The sequence below is a fragment of the Panulirus ornatus genome, chromosome 23 (assembly GCF_036320965.1).
Source record: "Panulirus ornatus isolate Po-2019 chromosome 23, ASM3632096v1, whole genome shotgun sequence".
NCBI classification, from domain to species: Eukaryota; Metazoa; Arthropoda; class Malacostraca; order Decapoda; family Palinuridae; genus Panulirus; species Panulirus ornatus.
This window is the reverse complement of record NC_092246.1, coordinates 21584853-21604858: the sequence shown is the minus strand read 5'-3', so window position 1 is coordinate 21604858 and position 20006 is coordinate 21584853. Positions and strand designations below refer to the sequence as shown.

General features: G+C 37.7%; 1 protein-coding gene and 1 long non-coding RNA gene across 3 annotated transcripts in view; one reads left to right on the top strand and one right to left on the bottom strand.

The window, feature by feature from the left end:
* LOC139756891 (uncharacterized) overlaps positions 1 to 20006 on the top strand; it is a 45935-nt gene that overhangs the window by 22202 nt on the left and 3727 nt on the right. The window lies entirely within an intron of this gene.
* The window catches only part of Ssu72 (Ssu72 CTD phosphatase), a 42039-nt gene that overhangs the window by 20622 nt on the left and 1411 nt on the right, over positions 1 to 20006 (bottom strand). For both annotated transcript variants that reach the window (XM_071676780.1, XM_071676779.1), the window contains exons 2-5: positions 16182 to 16265; positions 15628 to 15771; positions 5572 to 5711; positions 3565 to 3683 (exon numbers count right to left, since the gene is read on the bottom strand). In XM_071676780.1, the coding sequence (XP_071532881.1) occupies positions 3565 to 3683; positions 5572 to 5711; positions 15628 to 15771; positions 16182 to 16255 (477 nt within the window). In that variant the 5' untranslated portion in view covers positions 16256 to 16265. The remainder of the gene's footprint in view (positions 1 to 3564; positions 3684 to 5571; positions 5712 to 15627; positions 15772 to 16181; positions 16266 to 20006) is intronic.

Below are 20006 nucleotides of genomic sequence, written 5' to 3'. Positions count from 1 at the left end.
AAAAATGCAATTGAGTGGGAGATGTATAAAAGAAAGAGCCAGGAGGTCAAGAGAAAGGTGCAAGAGGTGAAAAAGAGGACAAATTAGAGTTGGGGTGAGAGAGTATCATTAAATTTTAGGGAGAATAAAAAGATGTTCTGGAAGGAGGTAAATAAAGTGCATAAGACAAAGGAGCAAATGGGAACTTCAGTGAAGGGCACAAATGGGGAGGTGATAACAAGTAGTGGTGAGGTGAGAAGGAGATGGAGTGAGTATTTTGAAGGTTTGTTGAATGTGTTTGATGATAGAGTGGCAGATATAGGGTGTTTTGGTCGAGGTGGTGTGCAAAGTGAGAGGGTTAGGGAAAATGATTTGGTAAACAGAGAAGAGGTAGTAAAAGCTTTGCGGAAGATGAAAGCCAGCAAGGCAGCAGGTTTGGATGGTATTGCAGTGGAATTTATTAAAAAAGGGGGTGACTGTATTGTTGACTGGTTGGTAAGGTTATTTAATGTATGTATGACTCATGGTGAGGTGCCTGAGGATTGGCGGAATGCGTGCATAGTGCCATTGTACATATATATATATATACTTAGGGGAGAAAGAATACTTCCCACGTATTCCCTGCGTGTCGTAGAAGGTGACTAAAAGGGAAGGGAGCGGGGGGCTGGAAATCCTCCCCTCTCATTTTTTTTTTTTCTTTTTTCCAAAAGAAGGAACAGAGAAGAGGGCCAGGTGAGGATATTCCTTCAAAGGCCCAGTCCTCTGTTCTTAACGCTACCTCGCTATCACGGGAAATGGCGAATAGTATGAAAAAAAAAAATATATATATATATATATATATATATATATATATATATATATATATATATATATATATATATATATATATATATATATATATATATATATATATATATATATATATATATTTTTTTTTTTTTTTTTTTTTTTTTTTTCATACTATTCGCCTTTTCCCGCGATAGCGAGGTAGCGTTATGAACAGAGGACTGGGCCTTTGAGGGAATATCCTCACCTGGCCATCTTCTCTGTTCCTTCTTTTGGAAAATTAAAAAAAAATAATGAGAGGGGAGGATTTCCAGCCCCCCGCTCCCTTCCCTTTTAGTCGCCTTCTACGAAACGCAGGGAATATGTGGGAAGTATTCTTTCTCCCCTATCCCCAGGGAAAATATATATATATATATATATATATATATATATATATATATATATATATATATATATATATATATATATATTATCCCTGGGGATAGGGGAGAAAGAATACTTCCCACATATTCCCTGCGTTTCGTAGAAGGCGACTAAAAGGGGAGGGAGCAGGGGGCTGGAAATCCTCCCCTCTCATTATTTTTTTTTATTTTTCCAAAAGAAGGAACAGAGAAGGGGGCCAGGTGAGGATATGCCCTCAAAGGCCCAGTTCTCTGTTCTAAACGCTACCTCGCTAATGCGGGAAATGGCGAATAGTTTGAAAAAAAAAAATATATTTATTATTATTATTATTATTATACTTTATCACTGTCTCCCTACTTGTATATATATACAAGTAGGAAGAGAGGAAAGTGACTGGTTCCCAGAGAATGTCGGTTTGTGGCAGTGGTGCATGATGTCTCCATGGTTGTTTAATGTTTTTCGATGGGGTTGTTAGGGAGGTGAATGCAAGAGTTTTGGAGAGAGGGGCAAGTATGCATTCTGTTGTGGATGAGAGGGCTTGGGAAGTGAGTCGGTTGTTTGGTGATGATACAGCGCTGGTGGCTGATTCGGGTGAGAAACTGCAGAGGCTGGTGACTGAGTTTGGTAAAGTGTGTGAAAGAAGAAAGCTGAGAGTAAATATGAATAAGTGCAAGGTTATTGGGTTCAGTAGGGTTGAGGGACAAGTCAACTGGGAGGTAAGTTTGAATGAAGAAAAACTGGAGGAAATGAAGTGGATTTAGCAGCAGATGGAACCATGGAAGCGGAAGTGAGTTACAGGGTGGGAGAGGAGGCGACGGTTCTGGGAGCATTAAAGAATATGTGGAAGGCGAGAACGATATCTCGGAGAGCGAAATGGGTATGTTTGAAGGAATAGTGGTTCCAACAATGTTATATGGTTGCGAGGCCTGGGCTATATATAGATAGGGTTGTGTAGAGAAGGGTGAATGTGTTGGAAATGAGATGTTTGTGGACAATATGTGGTGTGAGGTGGTTTGATTGAGTTAATGAAAGGGTAAGAGAGATGTGTGGTAATAAAAAGAGTGTGGTTGACAGAGCAGAATAGGGTGTATTGAAATGGTTTGGTCACATGGAGAGAATGAGTGAGGAAAGATTGACAAAGAGGATATATGTGTCAGAGGTGGAGGGAACGAGAAGTGGGAGACCAAATTGGAGGTGGAAGGATGGAGTCAAAAAGATTTTGAGCGATTCGGGCCTGAACATATAGGAGGGTGAAAGGCATGCAAGGAATAGAGTGAACTGGAACTATGTGGTATACTGGGGTTGATGTGTGTAGGCATGTGAAGTGTCTGGGGTAAACCATGGAAAGTTTAGTTGGGCCTAGATGTGGAAAGGGAGCTGTGGTTTTGGTGCATTACACATGACAGCTAGAGACTGAGTGTGAACGAATGTGGCCTTTGGTGTCTTTTTCTAGCACTACCTCGCACACACGAAGGGTGGGGGAGGGTTTACATTTCATGTGTGGTGGGGTGGCAACAGGAATGGATGAAGGCAGCAAGTATAAATATGTACATGTGTATATATGTATATGTGCATGTGTGGGCGTGTATGGTATATACATGTGTATGGGCTGGGCCATTTTTTCGTCTATTTCCTTATGCTACCTCGCAAATGCGATACAGTGACAAAGTATAATAAATATCATAAAATATATAAATATATTATCCCTGGGGATAGGGGAGAAAGAATACCTCCCATGTATTCCCTGCATTTCATAGAAAGTGACCAAAAGGGGAGGGAGTGGGGGTGGCTGGAAATCCTCCCCTCCCATTTACTAATTTTCCAAAAGAAGGAACAGAGAAGGGGGCCAAGTGAAGATATTCCCTCCAAGGCTCAGTCCTGTTTTCAGCACTACCCCACTAATGCAGGAAATGGCAAATATGAATGAAAAAAAAATATATGTATATGTATATATGCATGCATGGGCCACTTCTTAGCCTCTAGTGCCTCATCCTGAATAAGCCACTGGTAGAGGGTAACTTTGGCACTGTTTTCATACCTAATCTTCCTACAGACTACTGCCTAATATGTCTATCTAATATTCTTGCCAAATGTTCCAAACCACTGCTACTACCTGGTGTTCCCACCTCATAAGACTTAGAATACATAATGAATCCCAAAAGAAAGATGTAACAGCATGAATATAAACAAAGACCAAGGATGTCTAGAAAGGAAATGGTAAAAGTTGTCAGCATATGTACAGCACAATAACACTAGTGTTTGAAAAAGATTCCTTGAAGGATATGTTACTTTTTAAACAAGGAAAGTGGCTTAGTGGATATAATAACAATGAATTGCCAGATATATGTACATAACGTATAAGCTTTAATCAGCTATTATTACCAAATAAAAACTTACCAATGCAGCTAGCTCGCAGATCATAAATGCTCCAATTGTAGCTTCCTCATGGTTATCTTGAATATCTATATTGATTACATGAACTGGTGTATTACCCTCTGGAATTCGTGCTTCTAAACCTGTAATATATAATTCAAAGTGCACAGGTGTAAGTTACAGAATAATAAAAAGAATACACACACAAAAAGCAAAACCTTACATATAATGCTTCTCATAACCAAAGGTTTAAGAGAGGGCTGACCAAACTGTGAGACATGGACAGAAATTTGATATAATATCTCAATGACAGGTGAAGGAGTTGGGAGTTGGGATTATTCCTCTCTACTTAATGGAAAACTACAGTAGCACTCAGCTCCCCCTATCTGCAAGCTGCCATACCGGCACTATCCTAAAGATGTGGATGTGGAAAGGAAGCTGTGGTTTTGGTGCACTACACATGACAGATAGAGACTGAGTGTGAACGAACGTGGCCTTGTCTTTTCCTAGAGCTACCTCTTGCGCACACGGGGGGAGGGAGGTGCCATTTCATGTGTGGCAGGGTGGTGGCGAGAATGGATGAAGGCAGGATGTATGAATATGTACATGTGTATTTATGTATATGTCTGTGTATGTTGGAAAGGATCATAATTTTGCGCGTGACCAATATATTCCTGAGTCCCCGTGGACTCATAGAAATGTCTGTGTATGTATATGTATGTATACGTTGAAATGTATAGGTATGTATATGTGCATGTGCGGGCGTTTATGCATATACATGTGTAAATGGGTGGGTTGGGCACTCTTTCATCTGTTTCCTTGCGCTACCTCGCTAACGCGGGAGACAGCAACAAAGTATAATAAATAATATATATATATAACATACAAACCTCCAACAGCCAGGATCGAACCCGGGACTCCTGTGTGGCAGGCAGAAGCACCACTGCTAGGCTATGATTGCCCCTAATAGGGAAATGACTATTTAAATACTATGTAATCCAATACCCTTCGTCTCACGTTCGTGAGCATTGGGGTCTCCACAGGTCATTTCCCATCAGGCTCACACAACCAGCAGATAGCTATCTGCCGGTTGTGTGAGCTACTAAAGAAGGTCCAGAGGTTGACAACAAAGATGGTACCTGAATTAAAAAAGCTAAGTTATAAGGAAATGCTCGAAGTCTTATATATGACCACCTCAGAAAAGAGAAAAATGAGGTGCAATCTTATCACATCATTAGTTTTTAAACCAAAAGTGGTAATGTAGATAGTGAAAGTTCTTCGAAAGAAGAGGGATAGGATAACCATGAAATCAAGCAGGAAACTTGTTAAAAAAGATGTTAAGAGGTACTTTTATAGTATAAGATTGGAGAATGAATTATTTAGAATAGTGAAAGAATTCATTAAAATGTCGAGACATGGTTAGAGAGTGAACATAAATTCAAGAAGTTGTATGATAGCAGAGAATGTTCAAGAGATGAGGCCCCATGAGCATAAAACTCCCTCCCCATCCAGTACATAAGTAAACAGTTAACACCTAAACAGGTACGCAATTTGGTGTCATCTTTGAATTTGAGTTGATAATCACTGAAATAAGTCATCTCCCTATGATATGATCAAAATGACAAGTGATATAGGAAAGCCCGGGGTAGCACACTCATATTCACACCAAATACACATAAGCATATACAGGTAATGATAACATCATCCAACCTACAAATGTATCTGACTGTATATTACACTAACATTCCAAATTATGATAATATAGTGAAGAATACAAAACAAAGGATTGTTCACCTTCACAGCATAATACATTCTCTACTAATATAGCTGTACTGGTGTGTAGGTGATTAATTCCAACATTTTCTTAATCTTAGATCTATCAAAATTGCAACCTATATCATGTCATCAATAAAACCAACTGCATTGACAGCATTCATGTCAAATATCCCTACATAATTCATTTTTTTATCATATATCTGCAGTGTACTATAAAATTAGATATCAACATTTGATTGTCGTAACTATACTTACATTCAAGAACTTGATCATACACTCGTTCTTCACAGGTAATGATAATATCAAACTTTTCTTTGCACAACTGAAATCTTTCAGGGTCTGGTTTGATTCGTCGATTTCTATCTAACATATGTAACAAGCCATTCTGGGTATATCTGCGATTGAAATTATTAAGGAAAATTTGGTCTATAAATTTCCAAAAATTCTGATAGTGTGAAACACTTCACTTTAACAAAATATCTTAATTCATAAAACACCAACATCCATCATCATATTCATTGATTATCTTTTCCCTTGCAGCAAATTACTTCCAACATTTCAAGAATTCAATTTGTAAAACAAAGTAAGATAGTTTCACAACTGAGAGAGTGTTAATGCCATACCTGTGTTAGATACATGTAAACAAAATATGCTCTACAACCATTGCTTTGTGTGTGTATATAAAGTCTTTCAATCTGTTAAAGTCACTTAAAATCACTGTAATCTAAAAATTACTTAAGTCACAGAGGAATACAAAGGAATTCAAACAGTAACAGACCACTGGATCCCTTTGAGGCTGTTTGAAAAAGTGGATGTATTAGGAACTTACAGATTAGAGTGGTAAAACTTGGAATCATAAAGTAAATAAGAGGGGAAAACCTGTTAATTGTCAGTTGACCAAGGAGACACAATTGCTGTTAGTTGTAGACTTGAAGCAAAATATTTGTCAAGTCTATTCAACATATCTATAGTACTGCTTTCAGCCACTATATTTGGTATATCATTCTATAAGTTTACAAACCCGCTGAAGAAAAGTACTGTACCTCATTCAAGGTAAAATGTTACCCTTCAAGTCCATATCCATTACTTCAAGTAAAATCAGGCAAATCAAGTCCCCTTTGATAATTTTGAATACTTGTTTTTGGATTACCTATTAATCTTCCTTTTTCAAGCTAAATAAATTGAAGTCATTTAGTTGGGTCTCAGGATTAATTTCTCAGCTCAGGAATCATCTTAGTAGCCTCATGCTGTACTCTCTCCATTCTATCTGTCTTTTTCAAGAAAGGTGACCAAAAGTGATCAAAATAATAAAGATGGGAACACACCAGTGAATTGTAAAGACTAAGGATGATTCCTGTAGACTTACATTTGAAAGCCCTATGCAAGAATTCAAGAACCTTGTTCTCTCTTTTCTCTGTTTATTTGGTTTTAGATTACCAGAGATGATTATTTCCATCTTTATCTTCATTTTCCTGTCTCAGCTGAACAGAATTCACATCATAATTAACCTTTTAATTCTTATTGCTGATGTGTAAAACTTTGCACTTATCAAAATTAAAATTCATCTGCCATCTATGAGCCTAGTCCATCAGTTTTGTATAGTAAGTTGGAAGCCGCAAACAATCAATTTCAATTCTATATTTATTTCCCAGCTTATCATCATCCGCAAATTTTGAGGTATTACAATGTAGCTCTTTATTGATATCATTATTATGTATGAGAACGAGAACTGGTCCCAAAATTGATCCATGAGGCACACCACTTGTTGTCTAACCATTCTTAGGCTTGAACATTAATGATCACTCTTTGTTTATGACCAGTCAACTAATTTCCCGTCTACAGACATACAACCTAATCAATACCATGCAACTTAATTTTTGCGAGTAACCTTTGATGTGGAACCTTATTGAATGTTTTTTGAAAATCTAGGTAGATGACATCAACTGTTTTACTTTCATCACGCATGTTGATTATATCATAAAGGGAATCAAGCAGATTTGTCAAACATGAATGATTTCATTGAGAACCATGCTGATAAGTGGTGGTCCTCTAAATGGTTCACAATTCTTCTCTTGAATAGTGGTTTCCATAAGTTTTCTAACTACAGACATTCAGTAAATTGCACGATGATTTCCGGGCAGTTGACTTACTACCTTTCTGGAATATCAGTGATTGCTGGGCAGAGACTTAATACCTTTCTGGAATATCAGTGTTACAAGAGCAGTCATGGACTTAAAACTAATTTTTCAACCTCTTTCACTGTCCTTGAATAAAATTTTGTAAGGGCCTGCTCTTATATCCATTTTCTTTCCATTTATTGTTGACAGTATATCTTAAACTTTTCTGTAAATTTATTACTGGTTTCAGTCTTTATCAATGAAACTGAATTCAGGACATGAGTTGTGTCTTCGATCATAAACACCAATGCTTTTAAAAAAGTCATTATGATATTTGGCAAGGATTTACTGTTTTCCTACAGGTCACCATTTTTTGTAATTAATGGACCGAATGACTGGGTAATGACTCTCTTTCTTCTAACTATAAAACTCCTCAGGGTTTCTTTTCCTACTTTCATCAATATATGCTTCATACTGACATTTACTTTCTTGTATGTCCCTTAGTTTCTCCACACAAATTTACAAAACTTACTCTGTCATGTTAATTACTGGTCTCTGAGTTTATGAACTACGTTTTTAAAAAACAGGCACTTCTTAGTTCAAGTGTCCACCACTTTGGGTTCCTTTTAGAAACAGACTGTCTACAACACACTGGCACTGATATTCCCTCAACTGCTCTGAAAGTTTTCCTGGAGCCTTTTCAAGCTATGTTTGCATTGTTGTCATTGATCTGCATGTCAAGAGCAATGTGAAACATTTCACTAAAAGCCATTCTTAGTGGCAGCTCCCGGTTCCTGTATTAAATCAATTCTTTTAACTTTTTTATCTAATTAAGTTTAGGTCAAACAATCAGTTCTAATAGAATTTGTTTCTCAGTCTGAGAATTGCCTCCGTAGCCTACGGTTATACTTTCTGCACTCTTGTCTAGTATGTGTGATTAGAAAACCTAGCAATGATGGAGATTCTTCCTCTTATTCTAGTGTGCACAGTGATATGTTGGTAAAGAAAATTTTCGTGTATGCTCTCTTAAAACCTTGTCTCCATAACTTTGTAGTGTCATGACGATCCAAACTCCTCTAGTTTATAATATACATAACTGAAGTCCCTCACTATCAGTACTTTACCATCTATGTGTTGTGAGAGCTTTACTGCTTCATTTATTATCCTGATCATTATTATATATGGAGAGGATGAGTGAGGAAAGATTGACCAAGAGGATATATGTGTCGGAGGTGGAGGGAGCAAGGAGAATAGGGAGACCAAATTGGAGGTGGAAAGATGGAGTGAAAAAGATTTTGTGTGATCGGGGCCTGAACATGCAGGAGGGTGAAAGGAGGGCAAGGAATAGAGTGAATTGGAGCGATGTGGTATACTGGGGTTGACGTGCTGTCAGTGGATTGAATCAAGGCATGTGAAGTGTCTGGGGTAAACCATGGAAAGCTGTGTAGGTATGTATATTTGCGTGTGTGGACGTATGTATATACATGTGTATGGGGGGGGGGGTTCGGCCATTTCTTTCGTCTGTTTCCTTGCGCTACCTCAAAAACGCGGGAGACAGCGACAAAGTATAAAAAAAAAAGAAAAAAAAAAATTATTATCACAGTATATATGTTTTGTATTGTTAATTTTTTTGGTGGATTATATATTGTTAAGAGTGCCATGCACTTCTTCCCTACAGTTACAGGAATTTGAAGGATAATGAAATGAGTATGATGATAGGATGTTTGGGTCAGAGTGGTATGCAAAGTGAAAGTCATGGAGAGTGATTTGGAGAAGGAAGAATATGTGGTGAAAGCTTTGTGTAAGATAAAATGTGGTAATGTGGCTGAAGGGGATACTATTGCAATTGAATTTCTTGCAAAAGGTGGTAACTGTGTTGCTGACTGGTTAGTTAAGATTTTCAACGTACATATGGATTATGGGTAGCTACCTTGGTATTGCCAGAATACGTGTACAATGCCACTGTATAAACACAAGGGAAACAAAGGCGATTGTTCAAACTACAAAGGTAAAAAATAAGTTTGTTCAGTGTACCTGGTATCTTGTAAGGGAGAATAGTGATTAAAAGGGTAAAAGCATGTAAAGAACAACAGACTGGGTTGGAACAATGCAATTTCAGAAGTGGTAAAGGATGTGAGGATCAGGATTTTGCTTTAAAGAGTGTATGTTAAAAATATTATTATGAGAAACAGAATGATCTGTATGAAGTGTTCATGGATCTGGGGAAACCATATGAAAGAGTTAACAGAGATGCCTTTGTGGAAGGCATTTAGAATATATGGAGTGGAGGTTAAGTTGCTAGAAACAGAGAAGTTTTGTCTTGGGTGTAAGGTGAGTGTCCAAATAGCAGAATGAGTAGTTCCAAGTGAACGGTGATCTGTAGCAATGCTGTGTGATGTCACCAAGGTGGTTTTGTTTGTTTATTGATGGGGTGATAAGGGATGTAAATACAATTCTTGGAGATATGCAGTCTTTATTAGATGAGGGAGCCTGGGAAGTGCGTTAGTAGTTGTTTGCTGATGACACAGCATTAGTGGCAGATTCAAGAGAAAAACTAGAAAAGTTGGTGACTGAGTTTGGAAGTTGAGGAGTAAAGTTAAGAGTAAATGTAAATAAAAGAAAAGTTATAAGGTTTAGCAGGGTAGAGGGACAGGCTAGTTTGGATGTGAGTTTGAATTGGGAAAATTTGGAGAAAGAGATCTAGCAGGATAGAGGGACAGGCTAGTTTGGATGTGAGTTTGAATGAGGAAAATTTGGAGAAATTGAAGTGCTTTAGATACCTGAGAGTGGACATGGCAGTAAATGGAACCCATTTTATCAACCAGTCCTTGAGGGAGGATGAACAGTTGTGTCAACTGTAGACTGGCTGCCATGAATTGGATTCGAACCTATTTGGACTCGACCCTGGGCAACCCGTAATTGCATCATGGTCAACAACAGACACTTACACCGGAATTCCTTACATGATCAACCTGCCACACTCCAAATATCATCCTCAGGCAATTCATCACCAACATACCCACCCTGTTCCTTTATTTCAAATTCAAGACCTATAACACATCCACAAAATACTCTCACGACTACTATACCTTCAAATATATCCATGCTTACTCTAACAGACACTTTCCTCACCATCTACACACTCTTTAATGCTTCCAGGACTTGAGCTTCCTTTCCCACCTGATTCCATTTATGGCCAAAACCACTCCTAAGCACCTAAAACACTCCACTTCCTCCAGGTCCTCCACATTCAAACTTACACTCAACCTTTCAGTCACATTCCTTGCTACACCTCATTACCTTACCTTTGATTACATTTACCCTCAAATTTTTTCATTTATGCACTATCCCAAACTCTATCACCAGCTTATGATGCAGTTTTTCTCTGAGGTCAGCCACCTGAGCCATGTCATCTGCAAACACTACTGATTCACCTTCTATGCTCCCTTAACCTAAGCATTTCATAGACCCATCAATCACTTTAAGACACTTACACTTATTTCCCTTGCCTCTTCACCCATAAAGAAATTAAACTATGATAACATCACACACCCTTAACACAGGCCCACCTTCACAGACAACTATTCAAACTACTCCCTTCTTATTTGTACACATGCCTCCCTCATTTGGTAAAATGTCCTCTGCACTTGGCAAAGTCTAATTCACCTCATATATTTGTTACACCTTCAACAACACATCTCTACTAATCCTATCACATGCTTCCTCACAAAATACTTCAGATTACTTTCTTTAAAACTATTATCCTTATAATTTTGTTAATTCTCTCTCTCTGTCCCATACCTCTCCAACTGAAAGACACAGATTAGCTACTTTCCATTAATCCCACATTTCTAGTCATCTGTCATACCCACGATATTCAATCTATCATAGCTCATACAACATATACTTAAACCTCTAGTGTCTAACACACAACACTGCACATTTCTAGTGGGCTCATAAAAAAATAAGATTTGTCACTACTCAACATCTTTTTTCCACCAAAAATTCATTAAAATAAATTGAAGTTCATATATCATAGTCACAGTTATCCAAGTTAGAATGGTTTATGGAGAAAAAATCTAGATGCCACTTACATATAATGAAGTTTCTTTACGCATAATCAGCATACAACTGCTTCTCAATGATCCAAAGTTCCATACCAGAAGAGTTTAAGCACACAGCATGAGATATTCCTTGCCAATCAGTCGTATGACACTGGAGGTCTTTATAATTGTAAAATGCATCACACCAATGACTAATGCCTTATTATGCAGTTTGTTCTCATTATGTATTTGAAAATAACCCATATGTAAGGTATTCTAAACTGTAAGGATATAAACAACAATTCTCACAGGACAGCAAATTTATTGTCGAAGTTTACAAGCAAAAATGTCAAAAAGGGTTATTTAACACTAAAAAAGTTAAGGCATAAAAAACTACCTTTACAGTGTTCCCATATCACTACCAACAATTCAGTATGCTTTTATGTTGGAATGGTATAGTAAATCCAAGTAATGATAAAGAACGAAAGTTACTAACGTACTTAATGGTCAGAACCTTCACAAGGCCTCAGTATACTGTAAAATATTAAAAGTGACCTTCAATGTACACAAGTTATCTCATTACGTCAAAGACAGTATTGTAAAAAATTACATGTCTTGACTTTTAAACTACTAATGCCAGATAAAGCAACCAGTGAGAACATTACTGCTATCATACGCCTGTCCTTATTTTCAGAAGAGGAGTAAACCGTTTAATAATGAATATGATTACAAAAGAAACTTAATCATTCACGCTTAATCCAAGGACAGCAATGGTAAATAATATGCACTTTAGACTACAAATAAAAAATAAACAGATAAGCATAAATACTTCACAGCATATGAATGAACAACTAAGAGATATGGAAAGTATAAAAAATCTTGAAAAAAAAAATCTTGAAAATCATATGAAAAAAACAAAAAAACTCAGTTTAGCTGATAAACGACGCTGCCTTGAGTAAACTGCTGGAGTAAGAGAATTAGGTTGGTACTATGCATTCAGAGCCAACCAGGAAAATTCTTCTTTTTTTCTTTATATTGTGACCAGCATGGTGTGGGCAAAAACATGTCCGGATCATAGGCCATTTGGCAGAAAAGGAAAAAGTAAATGAAAAAGAATGTAAAGGTTATTCAAGGTTCTACTGGTGTTTGTAGACCTGAGTTTTATAGGTCAGAAGGTGATAGGAAGAGGGAAAGATGAAAGGAGGAAGATAATTTTACAGCTTAGCAGTATCAAAACAAGAGCTTTCTGTGTCACTGTATTACTATGAGATAAAAGTGGTCTCAAATCACAGACAATATTTCTTCACCCTTTTATGAACCCACTCTCTTATGCTTAATTTCCATGCATACATATCAAAGAATCTTTCACACACAGGCCTCTGATGCCTAATGACTGCACAATATCAATTCTACCATTATTTCAAGAAATGTTATGTCTACCTATATCACACTGAAATCTCACATTCAAAGTACGATAGCACAAACAGTCTTCCCCTAACAAATTAGGAATCAACCATCTCTATACCTCTTACTGTTAAAAATCCCAACATAAACGTTTGAAACACCTGCTGAAGGACAGTTACTTTGATTTAGCTATTAAACAGGTGAGGCTGCCACCTCCCTGAATCTATGAAATCAGTGTTTGAAAACAAGATTTAACTCTGTAACTACACACAAGAAGATGGAAAGCATGAAAAGATATGAAAATTTAAAGGTTTGATGAAACAAGTCAAGAAATTGGTGCATAACAAGCAATCTCTGGGAGGTTGAGTATGAGAATGTATAACCAAAATGAAAAACCACCAATGGTAAGAAAATGAAATTCCTTTACTTTTCCCATAGTAATCCAAAGAGGGGAAAGCAAGGTCAGATGATCTCCCTCCTACAATGAAATTCTAAACTTAGTAATACACAAAATTTCATTTAATCAAAAATACTTTTGTTTCATATACTTCAACAGAACACAACATTTTTGTTATATCTTTTCACTCTTTGGTCCTTATATGAGGATTCTTCGGAGGACTGCTCCGGTCCTCATGTGAGGATTCTTCAGAGGACTGCTCTGGTCCTCATATGAGGACCCAATAGTTCCTGCCCATTTTTGGAAGCCCAACTGATGTTTGATATCACCAATTATCCAAAAATGTAATTGGCATTCTCCCATCAAAGCTAGAAAAAATATCACGCATCTAAGTCATCTATAGTTTGTCACAGGAGATGTATGTACCATAACTTGGCATGATGACATTCATAGGTGACCAGAATCGTACAACGTGTACAATACAAAGGGTGGTTGATGGATAAGTGATGAAGAGAAAAGCTTAAACACCACTTAATTTAACATTCACTTAATGCTCCTTCCTTTCCCCACAGTACACGCTTATCTTCCTTGCCGTATTTTTATCTTTAATTATCCCTATGGGATTACATGCATAAATTAATAGGGAGGCAGAAAGGGGTTTATGGACAACAATATGCACAATGACAACAAACAAGGTTTCTTCAGTCCTTGGATGTGCAAGTGACCAGAAAAACAGTAACCAACCATTCTGAAAGGCTTAAAACAATAAAGAGATCTTTTGCTACGAGATACCCTATGAACAACCTCTTAAAATACGTATATCTCAAAAGTCATCAGACCTATGAGAGATAAGCAAAATTCTATATAACCAAAAAAGGGTCTCTACATCAAAACCGATCACAGGACACAAGTATGTGGTGATCCTAAACCTTACAAGCCAGCACAAAGAAAATAATAAATAGTACTCACCGCTATATTCCACTATATCCCATTATGGTAACTCTTTCAGTATGACTGTCCTCGACCGAGGCAAGTGTAATAGGGTTCTACTGTCCTTAATCGAGGCAATGTTCTTTCCCTCCACAAGGTGAATTCTGCACACACAGTAGGCTCTGTTAGCTGGCATTAGATGATAACCCAAACAATGGATGAGTCACTGGATTTACCTGGAAGCCTCAGTAACTCATTAGTGACCACAGTGGGCAGCTGCTCACCTTCTCTAGGGACTCGCCTATCATTACGCATCTACTGCCCATATATTTAGAATTAGAGATTCCAGTAAACATTTCTTGCATATTCAAGATTGGACGAGGTAATAAATAATGTTTTTCCTACACTAGAAAGGAATGTGTGAGTCTCATTTCATGCCAAATAATAATGGTTTTCATATTTTGTGTGTACATTTCCTTACATACATGTGCTGGGAAGATCAAAAATTCATTACACATGTGCTGGGAAGATCAAAAATTCATTACACATCAGAATGTTAACTATCTGTATACAGATGAACTTTACAGAATGTTCTTGAACCCAACAAACAGACAGTTATTGCTGGGTAGAGTGTGAACTCTCATACTAGGCCTAAGTACCAGCAATTACTCTCAAATCAACAAAAGCTAGCGTGTTTGCATTGAACGATGTTCATAATATTGACTTGAATTTAACTATATCTCAACCTACAAACTGAGATTAGAAGACGCTTTGCCAAAGCTAAGATCCTGTCATATATTGTCTAAGTCTCCATATATTTTTCTGAAAAATGCAGACAATTGACAAGTGGGTGAATGAGAAAGAAAAACCAAGATCATACCCCATCATCAAATAGTTCATTCTATAAAAATCTTACTTCCTTTTCCAGCACTATGGAACAATACCTAAACATGATTGTTCTGTTGCTTGATGGAAAAAGGAGTGTCTTTAGAGCTAAGTACGAGTTCTATCTAATAGTAGGTCTGAAAATTGAGGCAGAACCTCTGATATAATCTGCCAAGCACCACCTTCTACTTTATTATATTCTTGTGGATTTTCCACTAATCTACAACCCCCCTCCAACACACACAAAAAAGAAAGTAGTAGGAATTTCAGGCACTTCCTCATCTCAGCATAAGACTTAAAATAAGTATGAAGATTAATATTCTAGCAATCCTAACAACACAGCATATAATTTTCAGTAGAGCTCCAACTATGTATGCCATACATTTACAATTTTCCCACAAAATATTTGAAGGAAACAGTGGCTCCTCTGCTCATTACGAACATGAACAAATAATGTATGTCATCTGCAGTTCTAACTCGCCCACAGAAACATCCACACTACTGTTTCTAAAAAAAAAATGTATGAAAAGGATACAGTGTTTTATCTTTTTTCAAAAGGTCACTGTAGATATCATCATAAGAAGTTCCAAACTCATAGCAGTTTGGTTTGTCTGGAGCAGGTCCTGGCAACTTCACTTTGTCTCCCGTACCAAAGGATCTCACATTAAAACCTTTTTTACTGTAGGAAAAAGGCAATATATTCATCCATTAATTATGCAAGAAAAGAACATGTAATAGCTAAGGGGTGAAAAAATACAGCAAGTGCAATAATAATTAAATCTAAATAATTCTACATATATGCAATCATTCGAGAGGATAAGATTTAATATTGCCTCTTTCATTCCTTTTTCTTCTTTTACAGCCCATGATCTCATAGTTACAATAAGTAGCTTCTACATAACCAAAATTCCTTAGGAATGGACATAACAACATACCTAATTATTCAATTTTCAGGAGGGGTGTATTCATTTTACAGTTTATATCTAAAATTTCAAATACTTATTTTAAGAATTAATTCCAATGCTTGGGGTAATTTCATCAATACACACAATTGAGTTTGATGTACGAGATGGCAAAAGAATCCCTTACCTTAGAAAGGCATGAGCCTCCATACTACGATTCATGTTGCTAGAGCAGATCACTGCAAACTCAAGATCAGCCATAATATATTCCCTGAAAGAAGAAGAATTTCTAAGAAACATAAGGAAATGTTTCTTACCTTATCTCTTCTTATTTTCCTCTGTTTACTTCTTTCAAGATTCTCTTTAAACCTACTAAGATTGCTTGCTTTTGCTTTGGATATCATATATCTGGCAGCATGGAACAGTCTTCAAAGCAAGCTAAAATTTATTTGCCGCCTCAGATACCCCACATTATTGAAAGCAGGATACAATTTTTGTGCGCTGTCCAGACATTTCAAGATTTTTTGTGAATTCTATTTCAGGTGATCTTTTCCCACAACCAGTAACTTACCATTCTTACAAAAATATTTTGTTGGCCAACAAAGAAAGGCTTATATTTTGCTTGCAAGCAAGAAAATGTCTCTACAAGCAAGATTTCAAGACTTACTGGCAAGACAGAGGCCACTATCCCAACACTTGCTTAGGTTTCCCTTTAATGTCATGCCTCCCTGAAAAGCAGAGTCTGGTTGACCTAGGAAAACTAGTAGGCCAAATATTATCTTCATGAAGCATTAGGTACTGAAAAACCCTAGTATTAGTTGCCTTTCTGGTCTTCCTACTTCAACTAGACCCAGCTTTTCAGGGAGTGGTGACATTAACGGGACGCCCAAACAACCACCCAGATAATGTACTTGACCTTGCCAGTACATCTTGAAATCTACCTTACAGACTTATTATCCTGCTTCAATGCAAGAATACAATCTTTTTATCACCTGGAAAAGTTCCTAAGACCCATGGTTAGATACTGGGAGAGGAAAATATCATCCAATACGGAAATACTGAAAATATCACTAAACAAAAGGACACTTTGCATCCCTCCAACCTAAATAACACAGGGTAAATGAACCAGCAAATCACAGTCAGCTGACTACAGAAGACTATACCTTCCTGCAAGACATAAAATATCCCCACCATAAGCAAGTTACAGGATCTGTTCCACAAATAAAACATAATACATGAAAGAAAGTCTTATTCTGAAAGGTAATTATCAGATTTTATTGGGAGACTGTAATGAGTCTTCTACAACTTTCACGCTAAAAAGTCATCCAGCCTCAACTCACTCTAAGGCCTTCAGTAAAGCCTCTTTCTACCCCTAACTAGAAATCTGCCAGTATCTTGCACAGAAGTTTCTAATTACCTTAAAACCCTCCAAATCCAACTTCCCCTCCTCACACTGCCCTTTCTCCTCCACTTCTGACACACACACACACGTATATATATATATTTTTTTTCATACATATTTGCCATATCCCATATTAGTGAGGTAGCATTAAGAACAAACGACTTAGCCTTAAAGGGAATATCCTCACTTGACCCCCTTCTCTGTTCCATCTTTTGGAAAATTAAAAATGGGAGAAGAGGATTTCCTGCACCCCACTTCCTTTGCTTTCAGTCGCCTTCAACAAAAAACACGGAATACAAGAGAAGTTTTCTTTCTCCCCTATCCTCAAGGATAATATATATATATTGATGTGCTGTCAATGGACTGAACCAGAGCATGTGAAATGTCTGGAGTAAATCATGGAAAGATCAATGGGGCCTAGATGTGGATAGGGAGCTCTGGATTTGGTGCATTACACGCAACAGTTAAAGACTGAATGTGGACAAATGTGGCCTTTTTTGTCTGTTTTCCTGGCGCTACCTTGCTGAACCAGTGAGTAGTCATGCTGTTTCCTATGGGACACGGTAGCGCTAGGAATGAAGGAAGGCAAGCAAGTGTGAATACGTACATGAGTACATATTTATGTCTGTCTTTGTTGATATGTATATCTATGTATATATGTATGTATGGGCATTTATGTGTATATGTATGTATGTATGTATATATATATATATATATATATATATATATATATATATATATATATATATATATATATACATATATATATATATATATATATATATATATATATATATATATATTTTCTTTTTTTTGCTTTGTCGCTGTCTCCCGCGTTTGCGAGGTAGCACAAGAAAACAGACGAATGAAATGGCCCAACCCACCCCCATACACATGCATATACATACGTCCACACACGCAAATATACATACCTACACAGCTTTCCATGGTTTACCCCAGATGCTTCACATGCCCTGATTCAATCCACTGACAGCACGTCAACCCCGGTATACCACATCGATCAAATTCACTCTATTCCTTGCCCTCCTTTCACCCTCCTGCATGTTCAGGCCCCAATCACACAAAATCTTTTTCACTCCATCTTTCCACCTCCAATTTGGTCTCCCACTTCTCCTCGTTCCCTCCACCTCCGACACATATATCCTCTTGGTCAATCTTTCCTCACTCATTCTCTCCATGTGCCCAAACCATTTCAAAACACCCTCTTCTGCTCTCTCAACCACGCTCTTTTTATTTCCACACATCTCTCTTACCCTTACGTTACTTACTCAATCAAACCACCTCACACCACACATTGTCCTCAAACATCTCATTTCCAGTACATCCATCCTCCTGCGCACAACTCTATCCATAGCCCACGCCTCGCAACCATACAACATTGTTGGAACCACTATTCCTTCAAACATAACCATTTTTGCTTTCCGAGATAATGTTCTCGACTTCCATACATTTGTTAGTTGTTAGAAGCAGTGAAAAGTTTTTATCAAGGATGTAAGGCATGTGTACGTGTAGGAAGAGAGGAAAGTGATTGGTTCTCAGTGAATGTAGGTTTGCGGCAGGGGTGTGTGATGTCTCCATGGTTGTTTAATTTGTTTATGGATGGGGTTGTTAGGGAGGTGAATGCAAGAGTTTTGGAAAGAGGGGCAAGTATGAAGTCTGTTGTGGATGAGAGAGCTTGGGAAGTGAATCAGTTGTTGTTCGCTGATGATACAGCGCTGGTGGCTGATTCACGTGAAAACTGCAGAAACTGGTGACTGAGTTTGGTAAAGTGTGTGAAAGAAGAAAGTTAAGAGTAAATGTGAATAAGAGTAAGGTTATTAGGTACAGTAGGGTTGAGGGTCAAGTCAATTGGGAGGTAAGTTTGAATGGAGAAAAACTGGAGGAAGTAAAGTGTTTTAGATATCTGGGAGTGGATCTGGCAGCGGATGGAACCATGGAAGCGGAAGTGGATCATAGGGTGGGGGAGGGGGAGAAAATCCTGGGAGCCTTGAAGAATGTGTGGAAGTCGAGAACATTATCTCGGAAAGCAAAAATGGGTATGTTTGAAGGAATAGTGGTTCCAACAATGTTGTATGGTTGCGAGGCGTGGGCTATGGATAGAGTTGTGTGCAGGAGGGTGGATGTGCTGGAAATGAGATGTTTAAGGATAATGTGTGGTGTGAGGTGGTTTGATAGAGTAAGTAGCGTAAGGGTAAGAGAGATGTGTGGAAATAAAAAGAGCGTGGTTGAGAGAGCAGAAGAGGGTGTTTTGAAATGGTTTGGGCACATGGAGAGAATGAGTGAGGAAAGATTGACCAAGAGGATATATGTGTCGGAGGTGGAGGGAACGAGAAGTGGGAGACCAAATTGGAGGTGGAAAGATGGAGTGAAAAAGATTTTGTGTGATCGGGGCCTGAACATGCAGGAGGGTGAAAGGAGGGCAAGGAATAGAGTGAATTGGATCGATGTGGTATACCCGGGTTGACGTGCTGTCAGTGGATTGAATCAGGGCATGTGAAGCGTCTGGGGTAAACCATGGAAAGCTGTGTAGGTATGTATATTTGTGTTTGTGGACGTGTATGTATATACATGTGTATGGGGGTGGGTTGG